General features: G+C 41.1%; 1 protein-coding gene across 1 annotated transcript in view; it reads right to left on the bottom strand.

The window, feature by feature from the left end:
- RPH3A (rabphilin 3A) overlaps positions 1–15,446 on the bottom strand; it is a 278,685-nt gene that overhangs the window by 67,112 nt on the left and 196,127 nt on the right. Inside the window, exons 6-8 of the mRNA XM_040419660.1 lie at positions 14,728–14,887; positions 12,827–12,868; positions 1,054–1,224 (exon numbers count right to left, since the gene is read on the bottom strand). Coding sequence (XP_040275594.1) covers positions 1,054–1,224; positions 12,827–12,868; positions 14,728–14,887 — 373 coding nt within the window. The remainder of the gene's footprint in view (positions 1–1,053; positions 1,225–12,826; positions 12,869–14,727; positions 14,888–15,446) is intronic.

A 15,446-nucleotide genomic window follows, 5' to 3' on the forward strand; every position in this document is an offset into this window, starting at 1 on the left:
GGGTCAATTGTGCCCAAGAAAACATTATCCATAATTCTTCATATGTTCCAGTTCTTCCTTGTTGTATGGTCTCTTGCTCACACCATCTCTTGGATGGATTTTTCCTTTAAGAAAGAGAAGATTAGCATAGAGCTTCAGTGCTGAAGTCTACTGGGTTCAAGATCTGCATGCATTTTGTAGGTCTCTGTGCTTGCTTGTGTTTCCTCCCATACTTCAATAAACATACTCATATGTTAAAGGGGTTGGCCACTGGTTACTATTGACCAATGTGCTTTTAAGATAACTATATGGCACTTACTAATATAGCCTTTGTTGATATTCTGCTCCATTTTCTATATTTCATAAGGTATGTCTCCTTGTTTGCTTAGTCTTGTGGGCTGTGTCCATAATATGGCTGCCAATGTAGGGTCATGTGACCAGGCAACCTCCATTCAGATACACTGCCCCTGCCATCTGCACATTCATGAGTTTAGTGCAGGTGCAGTTTGTTTTGAATGGCCTGGTCACATGACCCTCCATCAGCGGCCATCTTATGGACAGGACCTCTGTGTGGACAACAGAGAAGATTTGGCTAACAAGGGGGCATGTATAAAATATACAGAAAATACAACTGTCTTTTTATTCCATATTCTTATGTCACTAACCCAGCTTAGACAGTTGGGCCTAATAGAAATGCATGTAGTAATGTATTTGATAAAATCATCATTTTCTGAAATGAATGTTACAACTTTGGGATCACTGAATTGAGTCAGGAAAAAAACTAAGTGAAGAACAGGTATGAGTGGCCATTAGGAAATTTACTGTATTTTCTAACACAATCTAAATGATGCATCCGTAGGCTTGGATGTAGTCGTCCTATCAAACATGATCAAGGAGAAAGACTAACCACAGGAAAGCAACATGTGAACCTGTACCAAAAATGGGATGACTTCAATCCACTTAATAGTTTGGCTCATAGAAATGCATCATCGCAAATTGCCTGCGTGAATCCAGCTTAAAAGTATGTTTAAAAGTGAATGTATTTTTGATGGAAAAATAAAGAAAATGTCAAACCTCCAGGACTTCTGTTGCTTTCATTATCTGCAGTGCTGTAAGTGTAGTCTTTTCCATCTTGGTCATTTCCACCATAATCCCCACCGCTCACTGTCATTCGTGACTCGGATTGCTTACGAGTTGGAGGAGGGCAGTTTCCTCTGTTGGGTTGTACAGTAGTTGAATCATCACCTAAAAGAAGACAACATTCTTCATCAATAGTTAAAGGGATTGTCTGACAGGAAATGAACTGATAGAAAAGAATTTTCCAAAACTGTATTAGGGTTTCATGCACACTGTGCGCCCTGTGCTCGTGCTGCGGACTGCAAATAGCAGTTCGCAATGTACGGGCACCAGCCGTATGTCCATCATTTGTGGACCCATTCAGTGAATTGGTCTGCTATCCGCAAGATTCAGTTCACACTGCAAAACAATAAAACATGTTCTATCTTTTTGCAGTGTGGAGGCACAGACCAAAATCCCACCTGAAGTGCTCCATAGTGCTTTTGTGGGCTTCCGCTCCAAGCCTCTGCTCCGTATCTTGTGGATTGCGGACCCCGCTGTTTGCAGGCTGCACTACGGGCACGGGCCGCACACATTCATATGTATGAGCCCTTAGTGAATTCTAAGTTAACACACCCAACCATTTCTGACAAATTCATGTTTTTTTTTTAGATTAAGGAAGAAATTTAAATAAAAAATAATACAAAAAAAAGTCAGTCTCTATCTCACCCACTTTATCTGACTTCTATGTTGGAAAAAGTGGAACAGGTGCTTCACAAATATGGTTCTCATTCTGAACACTATATTTCTCAATATACATTGATAAATCTTCTTCCCTTCTATTACAAAACTGACTGCCTGCAGCCACCACTATAGGGGGCTCAGTGCAAAGGAATGTATACAGTTAATAAATAATCTCTTTGCATTAAGCTCCCTCTAGTGGTGGTTGCATGAAACAGTTGCATGGTCTGCCTCCATTGAAGGTATGCACAGCTTCTTAATCACATCTTGAAGAGACATATCGCAATTAAGAATATATAGGTGCACCTCAATAAACTAGAATATCATTGAAAAGTTAATTTCAGTAATTCAATTCTAAAAGTGAAACTCATGTATAAGGCTACTTTCACATTAGTGTTTTAAATTCCGCTATTGAGATCCGTCATAGGATCTCAATAGCGGAAGAAAACACTTCAGTTTTGTCCCCATTCATTGTCAATGGGGACAAAACTGAACGAAGCGGAATGCACTAAAATGCGCTCCGTTTGGTTGTGCTCCCACCTCGGACAGAATAAGGCCGCAAGCAGCATTTTTCTGTCCGCGATGTGGTGCGGAGGAAGACGGATCCGTCCTGACACACAATGCAAGTCAATGGGGACAACTCCGTTTTCTCTGACACAATCTGGCACAATAGAAAACGGATCCGTCCCCCATTGACTTTCAATGGTGTTCAAGACGGAGCCGTCATGGCTATAGAAGACATAGTACAACCGGATCCGTTCATGACGGATGCATGCGGCTGTATTATTGTAATGGAAGAGTTTTTTCAGATCCATGACGGATCAGCAAAAAACGCTAGTGTGAAAGTAACAGTATATAGATTCATTACACACAGAGTGATCTGTTTCAAGTGTTTGTTTCTTTTAATGATGATGACTATGACTTACAGCTAATCATAACCTAAAAGTCAGTATCTCAAAAAATTTGAATATTGTGAAAAGATTAATATTGTAGACTCATGGTGTCACACAAAACACCCACAAAGGTATCGTCAGGCTACTTTCACACTAGCGGCAGGACGGATCCGACAGGCTGTTCACCCTGTCGGATCCGTCCTGCCGCTATTTCGCCGTGCCGTCGGACCACGGCTCCATCCCTATTGACTATAATGGGGACGGGGGCGGAGCTCCGGCACAGCACGGCAGTGCACGGCGAAAGGCCGCCGGACTAAAAGTACTGCATGTCCGACTTTTTAGTCCGGCAGCCTCTCACCGCGAACTGCCGTGCTGCGCCGGAGCTCTGCGGCAGTCCGGCGGCACGACTAAATAGCGGCAGGACGGATCTGACAGGGTGAACAGCCTGTCGGATCCGTCCTGCCGCTAGTGTGAAAGTAGCCTAAGCCTTTAGTCTGGTTCAGTAGGCTACACAATCATGGGGAACACTGCTGACTTAGTTGTCCAGAACACAGTCATTGACACCTTTCACAAGGAGGGTAAGCCACAAAAGGTCATTGATAAAGAAGCTGGCTGCTCATAGAGTGCTGTACTCAATCATATTAATGGAAAGTTAAGTGGAAGGAAAAAATGTAGTAGAAAAAGGTGCACGAGCAAAAGGGATAAACTATGTTATCATTGAATGTTAAGTTTTGTTATAGCAGTTAGCTTTTGCTTTTGATTTATATGTCGCTGGTGAAGTACCTCCATAGTGGTCATCCTCTGTGGTTCTAGGATGGATTTTATTAAAGGGGTTTTCCAGGATTTTATTATTGATGACCTATCCTGAGGATAGGTCATCAATATCAGATCTGCGGGGGTGCGACACCCAGCAACCCCGCAGATCAGCTGGTTGAAGAGAAGAGCACGCCTTGTGTGAGCGCAGCCTTAGCTTCATTGTTTACCTACTCGCTGTCGACATCACAGTGGTGAGCAGGTGTAATTACATCTAAGCTGTCCCATTCACTTCTTTGGGACTGCTCCTTCCCATACACTTGAATAGGAAAGAGCCGCCCCATTTAAGTGAATGGGACGGCCTCTTGTAATTACACTGCTCACCACTGTGATGTCGATGGCGAGCAGGTAAACAATGAAGGGGAGGCAGAGCTCGCACAGAGAACGGCCTTCTCTTCAACCAGCTGATCGTGGGAGTGCCGGGTGTCAGACTCCCGCCGATCTGATATTGATGACCTATCCTCAGGGTAGGTCATCAATAATAAAATCCTGGAAAACCCCTTTAAAATTCTGAGATACTAACTTTTGGGTTTTCATTAGCTGTAAGCAATAATCATCAACATTAAAAGAGATGAACACTTGAAATAGATCACTCTGTGTGTAATGTATCTATTTAATATAGAAATTTCACTTTTTTTAATTGAATTATCTAAATAAACTAACTTTTGAATGATATTCTAATTTTTTGAGGTGCACCTGTAGCTAGTAATGTTTTTCACAATTATTTTTTTAGCTAATAGTTGCTTGAGCCATAGAACAGATGTCTCAGTCTCTGGAGAAAAAAAAAATCATACGGATCACCATTTCAAGCAATGCTGACTTATGTTACACGAAATGTGATATAATTCACTGGCATTGTAGTTATAAGGATTAGAGATGAGCGAATGTCATGTTATGAAATTCGTTCACTCTTTGTTTGGTGGTAAAAGCAGAAATGCGTTATGGATTCCGTTACCATGGACCATAACGCAATTCTATGACAGAATGCATAACACAATTTTATGATGAAATGCCTTTAGAGGCATTCCGTTATTCATTCTGTCATAACAGAAGTCTATGGCCTACACATAACGGATCCGTCCTGTTTCCGTTATGCAGGACAGGACCCTGCATAACGGAAACGGGACGGGTCAGTTTTGCAGCCCATAGACTGCTATGACGGAATGAATAACGGAATGCCTCTAAAGGCATTCCATCATAGAATTGTGTTATGGTCTGTGGTAACGGAATCCATAACACATTTCTGCTTTTACCACCAAACGAAGCGTGAACGAATTTCAAAATATGAAATTCGCTCATTTCTAATCAGGATATAACATAATGTAGCACCCCAGAGTGTGTTACTACACGCCTCTACCCCACTGCTATCTTCTAAGCGCCTCTTATAATGACATCTGATGTAATTTATATTATCCTCCAGAATTTATATATATCCTCCAGAAATGCGCATATAAAACTATGTTAAATATAACGGTTCATGTAATTATCCTGGTTACCAGCGGGTGGCAGCATCACTGGCAGAGATAGTCTTAATGTCATGGCACTTCAGAGTGGAACATTCCTGTTCTATTCTGTCCCCATCTGTGGAGAAGTGGGCTGGACCCACATCCTGCAGTATGGGTGGAAAAGGAAGTTTAAGGGAGTGCCATCTTAGGGAAGGCAGCAAGGACATAGTCTCGGCTGAGACATTCCATATATATATATATATATATACCCAGTCTGAGCACCTTCAGCTCTGCTGGATGAAGAGAGCAGAATCTACAGACCAACTCCAGAGTTCCAGGAAGAAAGCATCCCCTTCGAATCCATCTGTAAGATAAGTCCAGAGTCCTAGGAGAAGCCTATTCCTCCCCAGCTAGTCTGTCCCCACACAGCAGAAGTTACAGATAAGAGCAGAAGCTAATCCTGCCACAGTTACAGAGCTACCAAGCAGACGTTTTATCCTGCAAGCTCCACATTTAAAGCAGAAGTACTCTTTCCTGCCAAATATTGCCAAAACCTGCTGGGACCAAGAGACCAAAGCTGTATACTGTTTGGATGCAAGTGAAGCAAAGCAACGTTTAAACTTCATCTAAAGGTCTGGACATCATTTATTCTGCAAAGTTCCTCTATTACTCCTACTATCACTACACTCAAATTTATTGCAAGTGAGCCAGGAGCCAGGAGTCCGGCGTACCCAATTAGGAGACACCGTGACACAACTGCCACAAAACTACAGAGACATTATAGGCCATTACCCCAATCTGGCATTCCTAACCTGGGACGTGCGTTATAACACCTTGGAAGGGCCCTGAGATAGTACCCTGCGCTCGCTGCAATTGGCGTTACGACAAATACAGAATATTATCCACCCGTACCTGGCCACTGCAATATCAACCAATATTTAATACTTAAAGGTTATTGATAATTCATCAGGAATTGCAGTTCTCCATTTTAGCCGTACTGGGATGTAGTGCTTCACATAAGAATGCCATCTATTGTTATCTAACTGATCTGTCTTTACTTTGAAGGTGTCTTGTCTTCCTTTGCTTTAATAGGATCTAATTGCTCTGGGGAAGACAGCTTTACAGCCCACAGAATATGAGCTTGCTAGGGAATTAATTGAGCACTCATTTGTTCTGCAAGTGAACACCGGCATCAGTAATATGATTGCAAAGTTCTGCAAAGGTTCCTTTCCAAAATGGATTCAGAAGGTGAATTAGAGTACCATGAGGGGGTGGATGACAGCCCATTAAACATAAGCACTCATATCCTCCTATCATCTTAACATGCTGCTTGGAAATTCTCAGGACAAATGTAATTAATTGCAACAAAAATTAAAGATATCCAGAATATGGACTAAAATTCTGATTGTGTCATTCTTATACAGAACTGTCATGTAATGTCTTATTAAGGGCTCATGCACATAAAAAAAAAAAAATTCCCGTATCAGTTCCATTTTTTATTTTTTTTGCAGAACCATTTACTTCTGTGGAGCCGCAAAAAAAACTTGGAAATTACTCTGTCTGCATTCGGTGTCCATATGTCCACAAGACCGATCTGCAAAAAAATAAAAAATAGAACAAGTCCTAATATTGTCCGCATTACGGACAAGGATAGGACTGTTCTATTAGGGGCCGGCCATTCCGTTCCTCAACACAGCCATTTTACGTGTTTTGCGGATCACAAAATATCCAATGGTCTTGCGAATGAGCCCTAACATGAACATCTAACTGGTGTACTGTTTAATAAGATATTGATCTAAGCATCAGATTGGAACAAAAGTTGTTCTTCAGTATGTAACTGAAGTGGCCAACACGTGGCTAGGTAACCACATTCAGGCTCATAAATAAGAAGACTGCAGGGCCCAAGGAGTTAAGGTGGCCACAGAATACTCTATAGGTACTACTATTTATTGTGCTGTTATGGGGCTGGGACAAAACGTTGGGGAATTCGTCCTGGGGTTTACAATGGTATTGGACCACCTCTTTCAATACTATTACTACTAATCAGTCTTCATGAGGACATAACAATACCACCTATAACAATTCCTAATTTAAAGGCTGCACTTAATCATGTGCCAAGCATTGATAAAGTAGGCAAGAAAAGCTCACATAAAGACATGTTGGGGGATTTTGTGTATTAAATTGCAAAAAGCTTCATCAGAATACATATATATATATATATATATATATACACACACTATACAATTTGCCGTTGCTGCCATTTTATTTTCATTTATTTCTACATTGAAAATACAAACCACAGACAGAATTAGATATCACACTGCAGAGATAGCCAGGGGAAAATAATGAATGAGTTCACTCAAGTGGAGGTTGTATCAAAGACATTGTGATATAACGATATAGATACATTTAACAATGGACTTGTTATCAGTCATGTGTATAAAATTTCAGCCTCAAGCATTGAATATGGTGTCAATCATCATGAGTAGCATTTAATATTTTTCTCCAAATTCACTGTAAAATCTCACTGTATTAAATGAAGGATCAGAAGTTTATTGCTTTCTCGCTCTGCATTAAAATAAATGTTCTAATGAGTTACCTCATTTAGTAATACATCATCTATTAGGGCATGAAGACATCATTGTGGGGACATCCAGTATACTACAAAGTCAGATTATTGTTGCAGTGGTTGCCATTTGTCAGGTGCTGTCCATGCGGAGACAACCCCTTTATATAGAATCTGTCACCAGCGACCTCCCAATGCAACTGCATAGACACATACAGTTAGGTCCATATATATTTAGACAGAGACAACATTTTTCTAATTTTTGTTCTGTACATTACCACAATGGATTTTGAACAAAACAAAATAAAAATGTGAGCAACTAAAGCATTTTTTAAACTTAATCCCTTCATTTTGGGGGCTCAAAAGTAATTGGACAAATTAAATAATTGCAAATAAAATGTTAATTTCTAATACTTGTTTGAAAACCCAATGACTGCCTGAAGTCTTGAACTCATGGACATCACCAGACGCTGTGTTTCCTCCTTTTTAATGCTCTGCCAGGCCTTTACTGCAGCGGTTTTCAGTTGCTGTTTGTGGGCCTTGCTGGATTTGAGCACACAGTATGTCTCTGAAAACCCCAGAATTCATCCGGCTGCTTCTGTCCTTTGTCACATCATCAATAAACACTAGGGACCCAGTGCCACTGGCAGCCATGTATGCCCAAGCCATCACACTGCCTCTGCCGTGTTTTACAGATGATGTGGTATGCTTTGGATCATGAGCTGTACCATGCCTTCGCCATACTTTTTTCTTTCCATCATTCTGGTAGAGGTTGATCTTGGTTTCATCTGTCCAAAGAATGTTCTTCCAGAAGTGTGCTTGTTTTTAAAGATGTTTTTAGCAAAGTCCAATCTAGACTTCTTATTCTTGAGGCTTATGAGTAGCTTGCACCGTGCAGTGAACCCTCTGTATTTACTTTCACGCAGTCTTCTCTTTATGGCAGATTTGAATATTGATGCGCCTTTATCCTGGAGAGTGTTGTTCACTTGGTTGGCTGTTGTGAAGGGGTTTCTCTTCACCATGGTAATTATTCTGCGATCATCCACCACTGTTGTATTCCGTGGTTGTCCAGGTCTTTTTGCATTGTTGAGGTCACCAGTGCTTTTTTTCTTTCTCAGGATGTACCAAACTGTAGATTGTGCCACTCCTATTAGTGTAACAATATCTCGGATGGGTTTTTACTGTTTTCACAGATAAAGGATGGCTTGTTTCACCTGCATGAAGAGCTCCTTTGACCGTATGTTTACTTCTCAGCAAAATCTTCAAAAGGCAAGCACCACACCTCAAATCAACTCCAGGCCTTTTATGTGCTTAATTGAGAATGAAATAATGAAGGAATTGCCAACACCTGCCCATGAAACAGCCTTTGAATCAATTGTCCAATTACTTTTGGTCCTTTTAAAAACAGGGTGCCACATGTAAAGGAGCTGAAACTCCTAAACCCTTCATCCAATTTTAATGTGGATACCCTCAAATAAAAGCTAAAAGTCTGGACTTTATGTCCATGTCCATTATATAACTATGACTTGAATATGTTTTAGTAAACAGATAATAAAAACGGTGTCAGTGTCCAAATATAAATGGACGTAACTGTAGCTGTGGTTCACCTGATAAACGCAGCTTTTCTTTTGTGGATCCGAAGCTCTGTTCCCCAGTTATGATACTTATACTTAATATGCAAACTTTGGTGCAATGAGGGCGTCACCATTGCTTTTGTTGCACTCAAGCTCCTCTCCTTTCTGTGGCCAGCCCCTCCATCTCTGCTTTGATTGACAGGGCCAAGCAGTGGCAAAACTATGAGGAAGGGGCTGGCCACAGAATGGAACAGAGCTTGGGTGCAACAAGAGTAATGCTTATGCCCTTATTGCACCAAAGGCCTAATTTGAATATTAAGAAAAAGTATCAACTCTGCAATGGAGCCTTGGATCAACAAAAGAGAAACAGGGTTTTATTCAGTTGAACTACAGCTATGTGACAATTCAAACAGTTTGATAAGGAAGTCGCTGGTGACCGATTCTCTTTAAGTCTATAATTGCAACCCAAGGCAGGTTTACACTGCACGATTTAACAGCCGAATGTCAGGAAAGAAGCGTCCTTCCAGACAGTCAGCTGCTCATTCAGTGAAGGAGACCGGTGCATTTACATGCAGCAATCACCTGCACAGTATGAGGATGAGGGATGGCTATTGCGATCGCTCGTCCTCATACAGATGTAATGTTTCTGGGCAGCAGATCGCTGTTTAGACCGCACAATCTGCTAATTGATGGTGCCTGCACAAACGACAGGATCACTTGATAAACGAGCGTTTTGCTTGTCATCGGGTGATCGGTGGCACATTTAGATGGGCAGGAATGTTCATTTCTGATAATCTTCCCGACAATCAGGCCATGTAATTCCACCTTGACTCACTACTTCCAATAAGAATTGAAATGGTCTACTGGAGCAGCCTCTAGCGAGCCCAGGCTCTAATACAGTATACAGTAATGGGCCCCTAAGGTTCACAGAACAAGATAGTCTCATTTAGAGTTAAATCTGGAGGTAATGGCTTCCTTTCTAATCCTGATATACTATCTAGTTTAATTTAACCTAAATACTGAAAAAACCCTTTCCTTGGACTTACAGAAGCTAAGATACGGAAAAATTTGAAGGATCCTAAAACTAACAGTTGGGCCTATTATATTTAGGGCCTATTAGATGGAGTGTTTAAATTCTTGCACACTATTTGAATTGGAGGAATTATCACCACATGTAATAGCGTGCGGCTATCAAACGACGAATGATAAATCGTTTGTTTCAATGGATCAGACAAATCCCCATCCCCTAATGAGAAATCTGCCAGTCATTACCAGTGTAAATGATCTAGGGGCAAACGAACAGTGATTGCAGTAACGAGCAAACACCCCAAAAAATTTAGCACTTTTTGTTTTGCATGATTGAACGTTTTTTAAATGCAACGACTCGCTAAAATATATTTACTTGTGTAATAGAACTCTTACTGTAGCTGTTTCTGCACATGTCTGTGGAAAGGAATACTCACTAGGGCTCTTTCTATCTCACACTTGGTTTCTCAGGTTTAGAATGGTGTTAACCTTAAAACTTTTAAGTCCAACAGTGAATTCACAAGCGTGCTAATAGGTGATGTTGGATGTTTTTTAATCATTCAGCCAGCATTTTTGTTTAATACAGGTTTTACACAGTCATAGAGCTCACAGATAGGAAGTTATTGAGTGAGTCTACAGAAGAATGACTGCATAACTACTGGCTAGCAACAGTTCCACCATCAGCACCCCAGTTACCTAATAGATCCACCAAAGTTCAGTTCACTTTAGTGCATTATCCGTTCCTTGCCAAATAAATTGTAATTTGTAAAATATCACATTTTTGTCATTGTGATATTGTTGGGGGGTTGTCCCATTTATGGCACATCTGAAGGATATGCCATAAATGTCTGATAGGTACAGTTCCCACATCTGGGACTCACATCTATCTCAAGAACAGGGCCCTGACTCATATTGCTATAAATGGATACATGTGCAAATCTCTCCATTCCCTACTATGGGACTTCCAAAAACAGTCAAGGGAACTTATCTCAACTATATGAGAATGGAGAAAGCCATTCATGTGCAGCCACCTCTTCATTTATGGAAAGCCCAAGATGGGATCCCATTCTCAAGACAGGAGCAGGTCCCAGAAGCTGGTCCTGGAGGTATGTCATAAATGTCCAGAGAGGGATAACCCTAACTAGTTGTCAAAAGTTACATTGTAAGCAGAAAGAATTCTGAAATTGCAATTAAAGGGGTTGTCTCATCTCAGACAATGGGGGCATATCTCTAGTCTCACAGCTGGGACCCGCACCTATATCAAGCATGGAGCCCCGCAAAATGGTGGCTGGAGGACTCCGGTCCGGCCACCATCAAGAGCTCACTCCAAAGAAGTAAATGGGAGTGCACCGCGCATGACCGGCCACCGCTCCCATTCACTTCTATGTGCTTGCGCTGGGCTATTTTTGGCGGCCCCATAGAAATTAATGGAGGGTGGCTGCGCATGACTTTAGGGGCTCCGTTTCGGGGCTCCGCTGGGACCCGCACCTATCAGACAAAGGGGGCATATCCATAGCAATATGCCCCCATTGTCTGAGGTGAGACAACCCCTTTAAGAGTAGACTTGGTGTCTGAGCTGCAGGCAGGATGTTATAGAGCAGGAGGAGCTGAGCAGAATGGTATATAGTTTTGAGAGAAAAGATATCCATTAAAATTCCTGCTCATTCTGAGCTTTGAAGTCAAGGGGACAGCCCTATCAGTGACTGACAGCCTTCCATCTATGACTGTATACAGAGATAGCCGTCAATCACTGATAGGACCGCCTCCTTGACTTCAAAGCCCAGAACGTGTAGGTATTTAAAGGTATAAATTACAAGTTATACTGAATTTTTCCCATAAAACTATATATCAGTCTGCTCAGCTCCTCCCGTTCTATAACACGCGGCCTGCAGATTACTTTGTATTTTCATGGTGACAGGTTCCCTTTAAACATTGCAATCAAATAAAAAAAAAATGCCATGATTACTACAAAACCATGCCAAAATGCAGCATTTTTTTCTTTTTTTGCAAAATTGTAAACCCATAGTGGCAAAAATCACAATTTGACCACAACATGTAATTTCACCCCGAACATAGTTCTTTACGAGATCACAAACCCTGGACAATTTCACAAGATATGGATTCTCAAAGAAAGGATCTCTAGGGTGCCGCTACACATTCAAGTTTTTTTATGCAGTGTTCGAAGCCAAAATCAAGTGAGGATCATAAGAGAAATGTATTTAGGAACGATACTAGTACGGCACTTTTTTAGTCCACTCCTGGTTTTTGCATTAAAAAAAAACTGAACGTGTGACAGCACCCTCACTTCGACAAGTCGCAGACCTCATTTCCTACTTTGCCTTGCAAATGTTGAAAATGATTACAAAACCTGAATAGAGCCTCTGATTGGCATTGAAATTTCAGAAGCTCGTTTCCTCAATTGTCTCTCATTACTGACAAATTATGCACATAAAAACCAAACGTCTCTTACTATGAATAAGTAGTATGAACATTTTTAGCATAAAATGGAGAGTTTCACTGAGAAATAACAGACCTCTCTAAAGGCATGAGATTTGAAGTGCTTCATTTTCAAGCGAAGGCTAATCCCTGACTAGACCACTGGAAGAACTGCGTCTAACCTTGGTTACCATAGCAATAATCACAACTGGAAGATAATTCCGAATTAATTATCTGTCATACAGCGGGTAAGACATATCACCCATAAGGTATCTGCCTTCATATCGACTTTCTTACCGTAGGATTCAGGTTCCGGTTGGGTTGTAATCTCTGCGTGACCTTAAACACACAAGCGAATATACATCACAGGAAAAATAGGCAACAATGCAATATTAAAAACACAGACAAAATACTATTCAATTCAATATGGTACTGTAGCTAAATAATCACTTTGTCTAGAATATACAGGGGTAAGATTTATTTTGCAAGGGAAATATTAAGAAGACACAGGGAAGGGGTGACTAAAAAATTCCTATAATTTACAACGTGCATTCTTATTTATAATGGACTGTACCAGTATTCAAAGAGGTCGCCTAATCCTCATCTTATAAATTAGCTAAATACATTGTAGATAGAGAGTAGATTGCGCGGTTTATGGTCAGAAATAGCGACAAGAATGGCGTTGTATGACATGTAACCGCATCCTGTATGATAAAACGCCATACTACAGGCCAGTAGGCACTCTATGTGCTGCTATATGGTGCTTCATTATGGCACTGTAGAAGGTTTCCAAAGCAGAATACCACAGGCAGATGGAATGTGATGGAACACGCTGCCCCCTGTAGGAAATCATTATTATATAGAGACACCATGAAGGTAAAACGTGACCCCAGATATTTTTTTTTAACACGGATACGTTATACAGCCATGTAAAACATATTGAATGATATTTAAGGGTAACTAAACATTGAAAAAGAAAAAAAAAGGAGAAGATGCACTATTCAAGGTGTTCTTCCCCTTCAGCTTTCATCGGTTCCGTTTTTCTGAGCATGTAGGATACTGTATAGATCCAATATACTTTCTAAGGATCTATATTACACACTCTGGAAAAGTGGAGCAAAACCAATGAAAGCTGAAGGGAAAGGGATCTTTGAGCAGTGCTTCTGCCCTTTTGTTTTTTCAACAAGGGTATAGTTGCCCCTTAACATAAACTATATAAGAACAAGAGCCATCATAAAGATTTTACTGCTTGTTGAATTGAAAATACATTAGTGTAACACCCCAGAGTGGTGTTACCACTTCTGCACCTTGCTACTGTCTTTATTGGTCTAACCTCATGTCATCTTGTGTATTTATTCCAGGTCCTCCACAATCTGCATTCCTATTTTGTTATGCAACTGTTCTGTTCACATGTAATGTACCTGGTTCACCAGCAGGTGGCAAACATGGCAGTGCTGTACTTAGGTAGAATGGAGCTTTCCATTCCATTCTAACCCCCCTCTATGGAGAAGGGGGCCATCACTATTTCCTGCAGGAAGGGTGGGGACCAGTTAGCTCCAGTCCAGTTTACCCCCAACTGGGGGAAGGTTGTGCAGGGGCAAGTCTCTGCTAGACGTGCCCATGCCATCCAGAGCACCTTAAGATCTGCTGGCCATGGAGGCCAAAGCTTGAAGCCTTCAGGAGCCAGGAGGAAAGTTCCCTGGCATAACCTAGAGTCAGACTACAAAGTGAAGTGCAGCATACAGAAGAAGCAGAGTTATACAGCCAGCCTGTCAGTACAGCAGAGTCAGAGAGAAACAGATATAGCAGAGTGGAGTTTGCCTGCCAGTTTCATGTTAAAGCCTGCTGGAACCAAGACAAAGCCTGTAAACTGCTTGAAGAAACGTTTATTCAAGTAAAGCTGCCATTAAACTTCACCTCAAGGTCTTGACTCAAGATATTCTTTTATCCCTCAATTATTCCCCCTATTTATTGCTTTGGAGCCAAAGCCTGGGGTCCAGCTGTGTCTAGGTAGGAGCACCGTGACACACATAAAGAGACATTTTAGGCCGCAACATACCACTTGGCTTTCCTACACCTGGGACGCGCGATATAGAGGGCCCTATGGGGAGGCACCCGTTCCATTAGTAGTTTAGAGACTGGCATTTCATGGAATTTACTCAATACAATATTTATATTTTAATCAATAGTTTTATTACCTCGGCTACGAGGGTAGCGTTTTTGTTCTGGAGCTGGAGCTTCTGCTGCGGTTGGGCCACTTGGAGGATTCTGGGTTTTTTGTTTGCTCACTGTCATTGGTTGTGGAAGTACATGTTTAGGAAAGCCCTTGAAGAACCATGCCCCAGATCTTTTCCACACCTGAAGATAGTATGAAAAATACAAATGCAGTGTTTTTTCAGATTAGAAATGTTATATCATTTAAACATCTGATTACAACCAAAGGGTGAAAGGAGGTATCCAATGGAGTGAGTTTTAACACCGCTGCTAATTTCAAATACATGTGCAAAAAACAAGTCACTTCTTGACATGTATTCCATATGGGAGATGAATTATATACGGTAATATACACGTGGAAAAGTAAAATACATAAAATCTGACATGGATTTCTACACAATGGATAGAGCTGTGTGGTTCTGGCACCAGAAATGCTCCGAATACCCTGATGGGTGGGGGTATGGAGTGTTGGACCCCCGCCCATCAGATATTCATGGCCTATCCTGAAGAAAGGCTAGCAATGTAAAATGTGTGGGCAACTCTTTTTGAAGCTATTTTTCTCTCTCTTATTGCTGGATAAATTGTTAGAGATAACTGAATATTTAAAAATCTACTGTGTCAATAATCTACCAAGTCATTCGTTTGCAAGCAGGTAGATAGGTACTTAAAATATAAAATTTTGTGTTGATCAATGACGTTGTCA

The sequence above is a fragment of the Bufo bufo genome, chromosome 2 (assembly GCF_905171765.1).
Source record: "Bufo bufo chromosome 2, aBufBuf1.1, whole genome shotgun sequence".
Classification (NCBI taxonomy): Eukaryota; Metazoa; Chordata; class Amphibia; order Anura; family Bufonidae; genus Bufo; species Bufo bufo.